The following is a 12,249-nucleotide window of genomic DNA, read 5'->3' on the forward strand; positions in this document are numbered from 1 at the left end:
CATATTATATGTAATGTAAACAAGTAACAAAGCAAGTATTATATATATCTCTAGATATATAAAAAAAATCTAGTGACATGTCACAGTTGGGTGGAATTATTTATGGGCAAATGAAGGCATGGTTTCAGCAGCAGCAGTCCAGATTAAAATCAGTTTCCTCTCTTCTACATGCTTTAGCTACATCCCTCCAAATGTGCTGTTGTACCTATAGATGAAAGATCATCATCACTACTGTCTTGGAAAATCTGCACAAATGGTAATTCAAGTGCTGAGGCTCCCACCAAACCCAGCACCACTCACAGGCACGTTATTATGGATACATGCAGACCTGAATTTTCATATTGAGGATATGGATGACAGATTCCTAGACTCAATGCTGGGACGATTTAAGAGGAAACCCCGGCTGCCTTCCTCACCCCACTGCCAGAGATCTCTTACTTACACTAGCTTCTGCTGGTTCTGGTACAGGGTATGTCAGGCCCTCCTTTGAACTCCAGCTCAAAGCCCACCGGTTTATGCTACTTTGATTTAAACTACAGAGGTGCTAAACTCCCAGCAAAAAGAAGGGGACTCTCCCAAACAAGTCACTAGAGCTCATGTGTCAATGCTCTCAGACCTCCCTCTTGCTGAACTATTTCAACAAGCTACAAAATACGAAAACATCGTCTTTCTGAAAACATCATCTTTCTGATAAAAGAGAAAGCAAGATGACAGCCACCACTCAATTTATGGCCAAAGACTCGCAAGTGCTAAAGGCTCTCAGTCACTGCCAAGCTCAAGGGCAATCAGAAAGCAGACAGCCTGGGCTCCTGGTCCCACACCAGCCCTGCTCCCCAGAACTCTCACTATGCCCTCAGGTCCTGAAGTGCATCTTCTCTTGACCAGGGCAGATACTCGGGTGTTTCTGTTAAAGCAGAACTGTTGGGTGAGATAACATCATACAAGGACTTTTGGGGAAAAAACTTTTGACCTTGGATTGCCGATTCTTTTAACTGTGCTTCTGGTTTTTAGCAGAGGTAGATACTAGGTAATAGCAGCCCAAGTATGAAAACCAGGTAATTGCTATTAATACTGACAGCAGCATGATTCTGCTGGTGGAAGTCTTCCACTGTAAAAATCATGGTTTGGTCTACTTCAGGCAAGAATTTCATCCTTGAAAGACAGCCCTGTACTTTTAGAAAATTGCTAAATTGCTTGTTGTTCCAGACCAATCACACACATTTATAGGACTAGTTGCTTCAGAGAGTCCAAGACCCTTGACAAGGTATTATTAAAAACAATACCATATTTTACATGTACATGCATCCATGCGTCTCTGTACAGATTTTATATAAACAGATACACCACACGCACGTATCTTTTTAGGGTTAGAGAATTACCTGCTTCAGCACAGACATACAGAAATTGCTTCACCCACAAATGAAACACAGTCTTCACCAGATACAGCCCAGCAACCCTTCAGCCATCGGCAGGATTACTCTACAACTTAGTAAAACAGGAAATCTTGTCTCCCACTGAGAACTACAGAAAGAATTTAGACAGACAAAATACAGTTGCCCATAGTAATGTAATTGTACATAGTAATGTAGCTGTGGAATTAAAACTAAAAGTCACCACTCAGCCAAAAATTCCACAAATTTGTTCGATTCTTCCTTTTTTTTTTTGCTTTTAAACAATAGCAAGTGTTAAGGCCAGCCAAATTTTACAGAAGTAAGCACAACTGTCTAATCCCATTAGACATGCAGTGGCTTCCCCTGACTTCAGTGTCGTGCTATCAGGCTACAATGACTTAAAATTCAAAGTTACTCCATTAACTCTAATATCCTTAGTTTGCTCTGGAAAGCTTTAAAGATGTTACTCATCTAATGACACTATCAGATAGCTTTTTTTTTTTTTTAAATACGCCTTATAATCACTTTGATTTGCTACTTAGTACTTTTACTATTTTAAGCCTTTTCCCCTCCTTTTACAATGAGGACTCTATCCCTTGGTGCCTGTCCTCCCTCTTGTTACTGTCCCACCTTCTCATCAGGGAAAGGGATGCTTTTTGTGTGCTCTGCTTCATGAGGGATTTGCAACCACTTCCTGATCCTTTGTCACAGATAATTTTATTTAGGTGGGGAAACAGATTGAGGAAATCCACATACTCCACTGGAGATAGCATGTGGAGTGTGTTCTTCAAACCATTGTGAAACATGTAAAAAAAAAATCAAAAGCAATCAATGTAAAGAATATGGTTCTTAGGTTATTTAAAGTTAAAAAACAAACAAAACAGAACAAAGAAACAAAAATATATCACAGCATGAAGAACACCAGAACAAAGTTAGGCATTTTCTTCTTCCCAACTTGTTCTTGCCCAGAGTGTTGCTACTGACCCACAAAACATTCCTACACCATGAATGCTGCAGCAAACATCACTTGCAAAAATGCTTTAGTAAGCTGCTTAAAAAATGTATGGAAATAGTATCTCTATTTCAAGCATGCGGTAGAATACACTTCCTGCAAGACTCTGCTTGCACACGCATTCATTTGGAAAGAATCTGCATTATCAAATCACAGAAGCCGTTTTTAGTGCACATAGTTTTCGAAGTGTTTTTTCTGTTCAAAGACCCTAGATGCAAGGCTGTAGTTTTCAAAATACAGAAACACTATGCATATATGAAATTCTTTTCACCTGAAGATATCCACTGATGTCAGACATATGCAATAATTGTATGCTCCACTGCTAAACTGCAAATCAATGGCAGCAAGGATGGCCGCTTTCTGCTTCTAACCAGTATATATGGATACTGCACCTAGCCTGGGAAAGAGAGTGTTCAACCGGAAAAACCGAGATCATTGCACATGCTTGACCAAAAAAAAAAAATTACAACCAATAGCCTGGGAAAGAGAGTGTTCAACCGGAAAAACCGAGATCATTGCACATGCTTGACCAAAAAAAAAAAATTTACACCCCCCAAACTTCAACAAAGGAATTTGCTTTAGGTCTCTGTCCACCTTGGGCAGTTTATTTGCCATTCAGGCATGTCACAAAACCTATTTCCCACAACTGGTAAATTAGAAAAAGCAGGGTTATTTTGTGGTCTGTAAAAGTAATTTATAAGTGCTTTTTGAGATCTCCATTTTCATTTCCAAGTACTATTCCAGCGTTTGCAAGGAGAAGGTAATGAGCATAACCTACAACAGCGAAGGACAGTTATTCCTTTTGTCCATTTATCAGTGTTCCAGGTCACAAGCTAGATGTGCCTGAGCCCTTATCCCACAGCATGGACTTGTCTCCTGCTCTTACCCCACAAGAATTACCTTTAACCCTTTTGCACCTTTCAAAATGAAAATCTCTTGAATATGGTTATCTAGAAGGATACAAGCATACAAGTGATACAAGAGCTCATACAACTCCGGTGATAGGCTTTCCAAGACAGAGTAGTGTTAAGGGGGGGAGGAAAGCAGGGACTTATTTTTCAACTTTCCTCCCATTAATCATGTCACATAACTTCTGCACAATTTTCCACATGGCAGGGACTAGCTAGTTAATCCATTTTACAGTTCCTACACCTTTCATGAGACTGTCGTTGTTCTATGTAGAAACACCCAAGACAAAGAAATGCTGGTTGCTCAGTAAAAGTCAAAAACCCAGTGTTACAGATCCTGCCTGGCAAATTCCTGGTTAAACCTAACCTATCTAGAATCGCAAAATAAAATAAAGCCAGCTCAGTTTTCCAGAAGGTAACAAAAGACAGATACTGCACATATTTCATTAAGGAGGATGTTTATTTTTCCAAATATTGTATTAAGATAGTGTCCTGTTTGCCTATTTCTATCAACATCTGCTCTGTAATACACAGAGAATGATAGAAGATCAAAGTTTTAATTGTGCAAGTGAAAGAACGTATTAATAACATTCTTTCTGTCCTACAGCAACAGAGATAAACTTAAAAAAAGCCCTCTAACAGCTATGAGAACAGGATATTTATATAAAGATGTCCTAACAAAAGAAAAGCATGCAAAACTACCTCTAGTGGATAAACAAACTAGGCTCCCTGTTTGCAGACTGTTCCCTATCAAGCTCAGCCCTCAGAGATCCCCTCCCTCCCTCAGTCAACAGGGTCAACATATCTCAGCTGGGTTTCACATTTTTATACAAACCCTTCTCAGCATCCTTTGTTCACTGACCCTTTAAATTTAGGAAAATGCAGCAGGTGTGCCTGTAAGGCCCATATTGCTGCTAGTTGCTTTAGATTCCCTCTCCCAGGTATTAAGTCATTTAAGAAGGGATTTTTTTGTTGGTCTTTTTTCTGCTAGCTCCTTCATCTGCATAGGCTGCACTGCGTACCCTCCATATCCCTTTTGATACACACATTATAACAGGACACTAGTTCTGTGGCATACATACAACAAACAGTACCTCCTCCTTAGGAGACGTTATTATTTCTTGGCTTTGAGATTGGGAAGAGCCTGAATTTGTTGCCTATTTATCACACTGCTGCCACTCATTAATGCAACCGCACACTTTGAACTAGCTGTCCTCCTCCCCAAAATTAATATAGCATGGAGTGCTTTCTCCCTCCCAAGACAGCAGTAGCTGCCTTTATCCACTTAAGGCTCTGACTTGCATACACTGAAGGGAAAAAACCAAACAAAAAATCCCAAACCAACCCACAACTGTACTAACATAAAAAACTAGGACTCCCAAAAGTGATGACTAGGCTATCTCACTGAAAGTATGATCAATAGCATGCTGTACAAGAGTGGGTTCAGATTTATCAGTAGTTTTCCTTCAAATTCAGAGCTCTGAGATGAGTTCTGAAACAACGTTGTCAAGTAAAGCATCATTACCACCTCTACCTGAATGGAAGCCACCACAAGCAGACAGCCTGAATTGTCTCAGAAAAGTCTAAGAGGCAGCGCAGAGGACAAGCTTACTCAGGGCTACCTGCACAGCAAAGACTGACATCTGAAAGTGATTCTCAGTCTCCTTTCAAGACATCTGTGAATTATAAAGAGCCAGTCATCCTCCATCCCCTTTGTCTTTAAGGAAGAGTTTTAATATTAATTTTAGCTCCTTTTGAATCTACTTCTGGGCTAGGGCCCAGTCCATCTGCAATATTTTAAAAAGTGACAGATTAAAAACACACAGAACACCCACTCAGGACTCAGTTCTTCCAAACTACGGTAACTCAAGACAGAAGGGACACTACGGTTAACCGTGGCACTGCTTGTGCAAAGCTGCAACCTGCACACAGACACGCAGAGGGTGAAGTAACTCACTGTACAGTGAGCTATTGTACACAGGGAAACTGGACAAGGCACTTCCTTTTCTTTTGTGTTGTCCTCTCATTCATAACAATGTCCTTTAAGACATCTGCTAGAGTCCTGTAACATTAATGGAAAAGCTCCAACGGGAACTCAAGGGTTTCTCTCTTTTTCCCATGAACTGAACATTATGGAATTTTAACAGATGTTCTACTTGGTCATAGTTAATAAAATGAATTATGCAGGAATTAAAAATCTGGCTCCATTTGCTTATATAAGATCTCAGCAGCAGAACTACATTCCCATTAAGACATTCTAGAAGATTTACAGTGGATTTATAGTCTGCTCCTGCCTTGTTATAAGATGGCTGGAGATTTTACAAATGAGCTTGTCTCTATTGTGGAAAACATGAATAAATTTACCTGTTCATTGACTGTTCTTAGTAGCATGATCCAGTTTCCACACCGATGCACACTGGTACACTACAACCATAGGAAAGGACAATTCTCACTTGGATTTGCTTTGGAAATGACATCATGGGAATTCCACATCGTTTCACAGCCTCTGATTTCTGCCATTTATTCAAAGTCTCATTCAGCAACCTAATAGCCATACTCCCACTTTGTGCTTTATCACAAAAGCTTTCCTCTTGGAGCATGGATGTCTCTTTTGGGCTACTACTGCCAACAGAATGATGCAGCGTACCTCACTTCCCTTTCCATTTTAGGGTTAGTTCAGTGTAACTACATCAAAGGAAGATGTAGAGACCAAAATGTAATGGAGATGTGAGAGAAAGGCACCAAAAAGGAGTTAGGTGAAAGTCATAGCCAAAACTTCCAAGCATTGAGGTTCACTCAAAGTTGTTTCCAAAAGCATTACGTATTTAGCCATCTTCTTTCTCTTCTAATATTCATCTGTACAGAAAGTATTCTGATGAGAAGATAAAGGGGATAAGTGAAAAAGTGAGACTCAAAAATGAAGGATGAAACAACTACCCTGCATCAGAACAGAAGCAGCACAGGAGCTAGTGCAAATTACACGGAGCAGAATAAGGGTGTCTTGAAAAGATCTACTATGCTACAGTAAAAAGACGAGGTTTTAACATTACACTCCCTTTATAAACAATCAGACTCATTTTCACTTAAGTCCAAGCAATTGGCAAGCAGATCTCTGTCCAGGCACTGAAATCTGCTTTATGTAGATATTGATGCAACAACTAAAATTAACCTTTCTTAAATTCTGGTTCAAGACTTTTGCTAGTGCAAGAATACCATCATCTGAAAAGCATCAATATTCCCAGACTCTTCCAATTATTTTTTTTTTTTAAATGAAAAATCATGCATTGAAACCCCTCTATCCAAAAATCCCACTCCACTGTAACTAAACAAAAGGTTTTGTGTAAGTAAAGAACCAAAGCATGTAAACAAACTCTGTAAGTATAAAAGTCAGCTGTAATTAAATACCAGTCTATATATGCTATGCAGCTACCTGGATGTGTCCAATAATGAATTAATATAGATTTTTATCTGAAAATAAAGACCTTCCCTAAAGGAAGAAGTGTACTTAAAGAGAAGGGAAAATACCAAGATTAAATGTCAGGCTTACAACAGTTCCAGCTGAAGGTTCAATATGCTGTTCTTACTCAAGCGGACGTTGCTTTACAATATTTAGTGTCAGAAAAATGCAACGGTCTTAACAGATTTTTTTTTTTTTAAAACATCACCTATGATTTGTTTCATTTTGAAGAGAAAGCACATTTCATTTGGTAATCATTTATTTCTCATTCTATTGGACAGATTCTCCCAAAAAGCAATACTTCAACTGAAATCAGTTCTGAGGGATCTTTTATGAATATACATAATGGAGAGGACCCCCATTAAATTTCCAACAAAGTGCTGCCATTTTGAGTAAACAAAGTTATCTCAGCAGGGTCACAGGATATGCCATAAATATGGTCTGCAAATTAATTACCACCCTGACATATGTCAAAACTAATTTTAAGGAGAATAGCACCCAGTAGTAACCATGTGTTTTATCTACCTGTTAGTATGCAAAATCTGTATTCAATGGCATCTAAATTTACCTATGATTGTTTCATTTTGAAGAGAAAGCACATTTCATTTGGTAATCATTTATTTCTCATTCTATTGGACAGATTCTCCCAAAAAGCAATACTTCAACTGAAATCAGTTCTGAGGGATCTTTTATGAATATACATAATGGAGAGGACCCCCATTAAATTTCCAACAAAGTGCTGCCATTTTGAGTAAACAAAGTTATCTCAGCAGGGTCACAGGATATGCCATAAATATGGTCTGCAAATTAATTACCACCCTGACATATGTCAAAACTAATTTTAAGGAGAATAGCACCCAGTAGTAACCATGTGTTTTATCTACCTGTTAGTATGCAAAATCTGTATTCAATGGCATCTAAATTTATTCATTTATTCAGAATTCCTCAGAGAAATCAAAATAATTTGTTCGCCTTTTTTGCCTGTCTCCAAATGAAATCTGAGTGAATAACATGTGTTTAGTGAGCCAGAAAATAAGTACAGGACGAAGCTATGGTGGGGGGTTACGTTTCAGAAAAGCAGGTGTCATCTCTGCACAAATAACTAATTTTTTAAACACTCAAAACTGCTAAAATAGACTGCAGTGCATTATCATTTTTCAGCACTTTAAGGAACACTAAATTTGGTATTTCTTATTTTAGGTAATATCCATCTTTATTCCATAACTGTAACAAGACCTGGCTAACATAACTGTCCTAAAAACAGTTTTCAGCATGAAGAAAGGCTTTTAAAAGCAGAGCTATTGAATGAAGGCTTAAAAAGCCTCTGCAACTGGCTTTATTATGAATGGCAACACAGCCAAAAGATCTGATCCTGTGTTTAAAAAACAAAAGAAGCAAAGATCCAAACCTAGTTTACTCGGTTGAGTTATATAAGGAGAGGACAAATCCACATGTACCACACTGAACACAGTAAGTAAAGAACCGTTCCTGGACAACAGCTGTTATGTTTTCATAGGAATTGAGCCTCATCTCTTTATTTGAGGTGCTCATGGTGCAACTTCTGCTTTGTCAAAAGATGACCTCCTGGGATCTGATTCTGAAACAGTTTTAGACTGGGAAATCATCAGTATGTTTTTCTACTTCTTTTATAATCTGCCTTTAGTTCATACACCATATCAAACACTTCCATGACACTAAACCTGTAATTCACAGTACATTTATGAAGAGATTTTAGTTTAGGAACTATTTTCTGCCAAGCAGGCCAAAATATTTTTAGCTCCAGTTTTTTTCCAACAGTGAAGTACTTCTGATTTAGAGTTAAGTAATGCCATATCGCATCTACAGACTGGATGACTAAATGTATTTCTTTCACGCATTTAAAAAAAAACAAACCAGGGAGCACAATTCTCCCTATATACAGATGACAGATAATCTCTTGGCATCTGCTGACAAATATATTTAAAGAAAGCCTAAATCCGTCTGTGCCAAACTTGGCCTGATGCCACCAGTTCACCATTGTTGGCATACATACTTCACATGATGCAATCACAAGACTTGAGGAAGTTTCCAGTACTTTATTTTATGGTTTTCATCATGTCAACTTATACATTTCCATCCTTTTACAATTTAGCAGCAACAGAACTGAGAGACAGGATGGTAGATGACTTTTTGCACGTACCACAGGTTTTCTTAGTGCACATTATCAGTATTCTATTTAAATCACAGACTAGTAACTTATCTAGAATGAAATACAGTAGGATTTAGAGCTTACTGTTACAGCAATTGATCTCAATTGTACTACTCTCTCTTCTTAGAAAACAAAGTGAGGCAAAAGAATCAATTTTAGAAAAAAAGAGAAAGACAAGTGTTTTACCTCTCTTAATACTGTGCTTTTATAACCCCGATAAAGTCCTTGAATACCCTGTAAACCAACAAAAGAAAGCATCAGCTATATGGAATTAGTTTGCCAAAGACCACAATTTATCAGTGACTACGAGGCAAGCGTTACAGCCTTACTGAGTGTCAGACCTGAACTTCCTGCAAATTGACTATATTGATTATAACACTGTATACTGTATTCCATGATTTACAATGCCAGAGGGTTTTATGCTCATTTCAAAGATCATTTAACCACTGTTCAGAATAATAAGTTACAGAGAAGAAAAAATACCTTACAGTTAAAATTAAAAGGGCAAGAAGGCACAGAAACACATTACTTCAAACTCTACTTGCCCAGTATTTTGGTGTAGAAGTATCCACTATCCCATAAATATTTTGAAACTACTACTCTTCTGTTTAAATAGCCCATGCAAAATGAACCCAAAGGATGAGAGCTTCCTATGTCCACCTTCTTAGCCTTGATTCAGAGCTTTTATCAAGACAAATATTTTGTATTTTTAACCAGCTGATAACATTCAAAACAATTAACATTTTATTTTATCAGTGTATATAAAATTATGTTTAATATCTTATAGGACAGTTTATTTCACTGTTTAGCCAGTCTTACGGTTCTCTGGCCAGCTACAAAGAAGGGGAAAAACGTACAGTTTTGAGAGCACCAACTTTTAGAGCAGAATGACCAAGTCACAAAAAGAAGTTCCAGTGACCCTCTTGTGCAGGATTATCACAATAGTTTTCATTTACAAGCAAATAAAAATCAAGTGGATCATTTAAAGGTCGTATTTGTGTCTTCATTTTCCTGGCTTTTACACACGGAAATGCGTGTAACATTTTTCCCCACAGTGTTTTCAGGAGCCACTTTCTCTTATGGAATACAACTTGAAAAACGCCCCTTGTGAGACTCAGTAAAAACAGTGGCAAACAGGTTTTTACAGGAAGGAACAGTATAACTACTGAAATACTACTGTCATACTGAAAAGATGACAAAAGCTCTTATTTTTCAAAAGTTACCAATACTGGATAAGCACGTTTCCAGAGCTCTTACAGAGCCTCTCTGAAATGGTGCCTTTAGGACATGCCCTCCAAAGCCTGCTTCAAAAACTGGAAACCACTCGGCAAACTCTAGATACAGAGAGTCAATGTTCTGTTGTCCCAGACAAGGACTGTTTACAAGCAGAGCTTTGGAAACTGGAAAGTTAAATACCTCTTTTTTTTTTTTTAATGTAGGTACCCCATATAAAAAGAGGAAGAAAAAGAGTTGTTTAGATTGTGCATACAAGTGCATGCACACGAGGGAGGTGGGGGTTTGGTTTCCTTAAACACAACATGCCCATTGCTTCTAACAACAGACAGGAAAGCACTAGAAGAGCACAGAACTGGAATAAAGTTGTAGGAATGCTTCCGGACATGTATGGCACTGACTGGGAAGAATGAAGCAACTTCTTTGAAATTTTGCTCTGAACTCACCTCATGATACAAGGTGTGGGACAGAATCCGGAGGGTACTCGAGGAAGGAGAAACCTGGGCCCTTTGCTTGACAACCTCAGATGGAACCCGTATGAGGCATGCAACCTGCAAAAGAACCATATGTTCAGAGAGCAATTACTTTTGCTGCCTTACTCTTCAGATAGCGGACACATTTGGAGATTGTTCCAAGTACAGAAACCTGAAAAACGAAGAAATCATTTTTGTAATTATACAAGTTGAACTTAAAAGCTGTTTATGAGCAGCTTATGTATTTGCTCTGAGCACTATGTACTTTCTGAACACAAAATTGTACTAACAGAAAAATGGAAGTACCCTTGAAATTTTTAACCTCCAAATCAGAAGTAGATTTGGGTGGGGAAAATCACCAATGAAACCAAAATTTTGAAGCCATCCTGCCTTTTGGCAGCCACAGGAATTTTTCCCCACCACTTTCACAGATCTAAACCAGAGTCAGGACTTGAACAACAAACTTCTTTCCTAGGTACTTCCTTTGCGCCCTCTAGTGACTGACAGCAAGAGACACTCAGGTTAGCTTTAGATGCACACAATATATTCAACGTTTACCTTAAAACACACACTGGATTTCATTCAAGATGAATCATTGGATTGATTCTTTCCTACACAATAAATTTATTAGGCAAGAAAGGCCCCTGCCGCTGAATGTAATAATGTGGCTGCTGCCACAAAGCTCCAGCTTTTCTGAAAAAGCCAGACCTGACTTTAAAACGTTCACCTGCCACTACAACTTCAGGTAGGAGTTAAGCTTGTGTGCACATAATTTTGAGGAATGAGGATCCTGAAGTGTCGGAGAGTTACAAGCCTCTCATCTCTCTAGAAAATGCCTGTTTATCAGCACTTAAGCTTTTAAGAAGAGTTTGTCTTCAGTTGGCCCCAGAGATACTTAAAGCAGTGCTGGGACTGGTGGCAAAACACCAGAGACACCACAGGCCCTCACCAGATTCTTAGCCTTCCTCGGTCCCATCCTGTGCTGGGCTCAGGAACACACTGCGACGAACCTGGTCCCTAGACATAAAGGTGATCACCGAGTACTTCAAGTCAACAGCAAGCTAGGTGAAAACTGTCCATCTGAAGTGGCAAAACAAGCTGCTAACTCAGAAACCCACATGTGCCAAGGAGAGTTTAAGTTCAGGAGTTTACTGCCAGATTGCACAGAGACAGTAACTTGAGTGGTCATTTGTGGGTAACACAGTATAAGGTTTAAGTCCCATTTTCACAGAGAGACCAAGAAAAAGTCCGTTACCCTGTTATATTCCTACAAGTTTACCAGACAACAATATCCAAAAGTCATTACAAACAGATCTAACTGCATGTGCTCTTCGATTCTCAGGGTCAAAAATAACAAGTGACCCCAATCTGTCAAGAAAATAAGAACTGTCAAGTTTTTTGATAGTTCAGCATAAATATTTATAGAACTTCATGCTTCATAACACTCCATGTCCTTATATTAGCTTTTTATTCCTTCAAAATATGGAGGCAGGAGGAAAGCTTTAAAAAGGCTTGGATGAAAACAATCTAGTCAATCAAGACCAGACAAAGAGTGCAGCGTGGCTTCCTGACATCTGGGGTGCTGCA

The 12,249-nt window shown here is 38.6% G+C and overlaps 1 protein-coding gene across 1 annotated transcript in view; it reads right to left on the bottom strand.

The window, feature by feature from the left end:
* SLC25A26 (solute carrier family 25 member 26) overlaps positions 1-12,249 on the bottom strand; it is a 96,205-nt gene that overhangs the window by 60,862 nt on the left and 23,094 nt on the right. The window contains exons 4-5 of the mRNA XM_009284511.1: positions 10,636-10,740; positions 9,143-9,190 (exon numbers count right to left, since the gene is read on the bottom strand). Of these exons, the coding sequence (XP_009282786.1) occupies positions 9,143-9,190; positions 10,636-10,740 (153 nt within the window). The remainder of the gene's footprint in view (positions 1-9,142; positions 9,191-10,635; positions 10,741-12,249) is intronic.

Source organism: Aptenodytes forsteri, unplaced genomic scaffold, assembly GCF_000699145.1.
Source record: "Aptenodytes forsteri isolate BGI_AS27 unplaced genomic scaffold, ASM69914v1 Scaffold53, whole genome shotgun sequence".
Taxonomy (NCBI): domain Eukaryota; kingdom Metazoa; phylum Chordata; class Aves; order Sphenisciformes; family Spheniscidae; genus Aptenodytes; species Aptenodytes forsteri.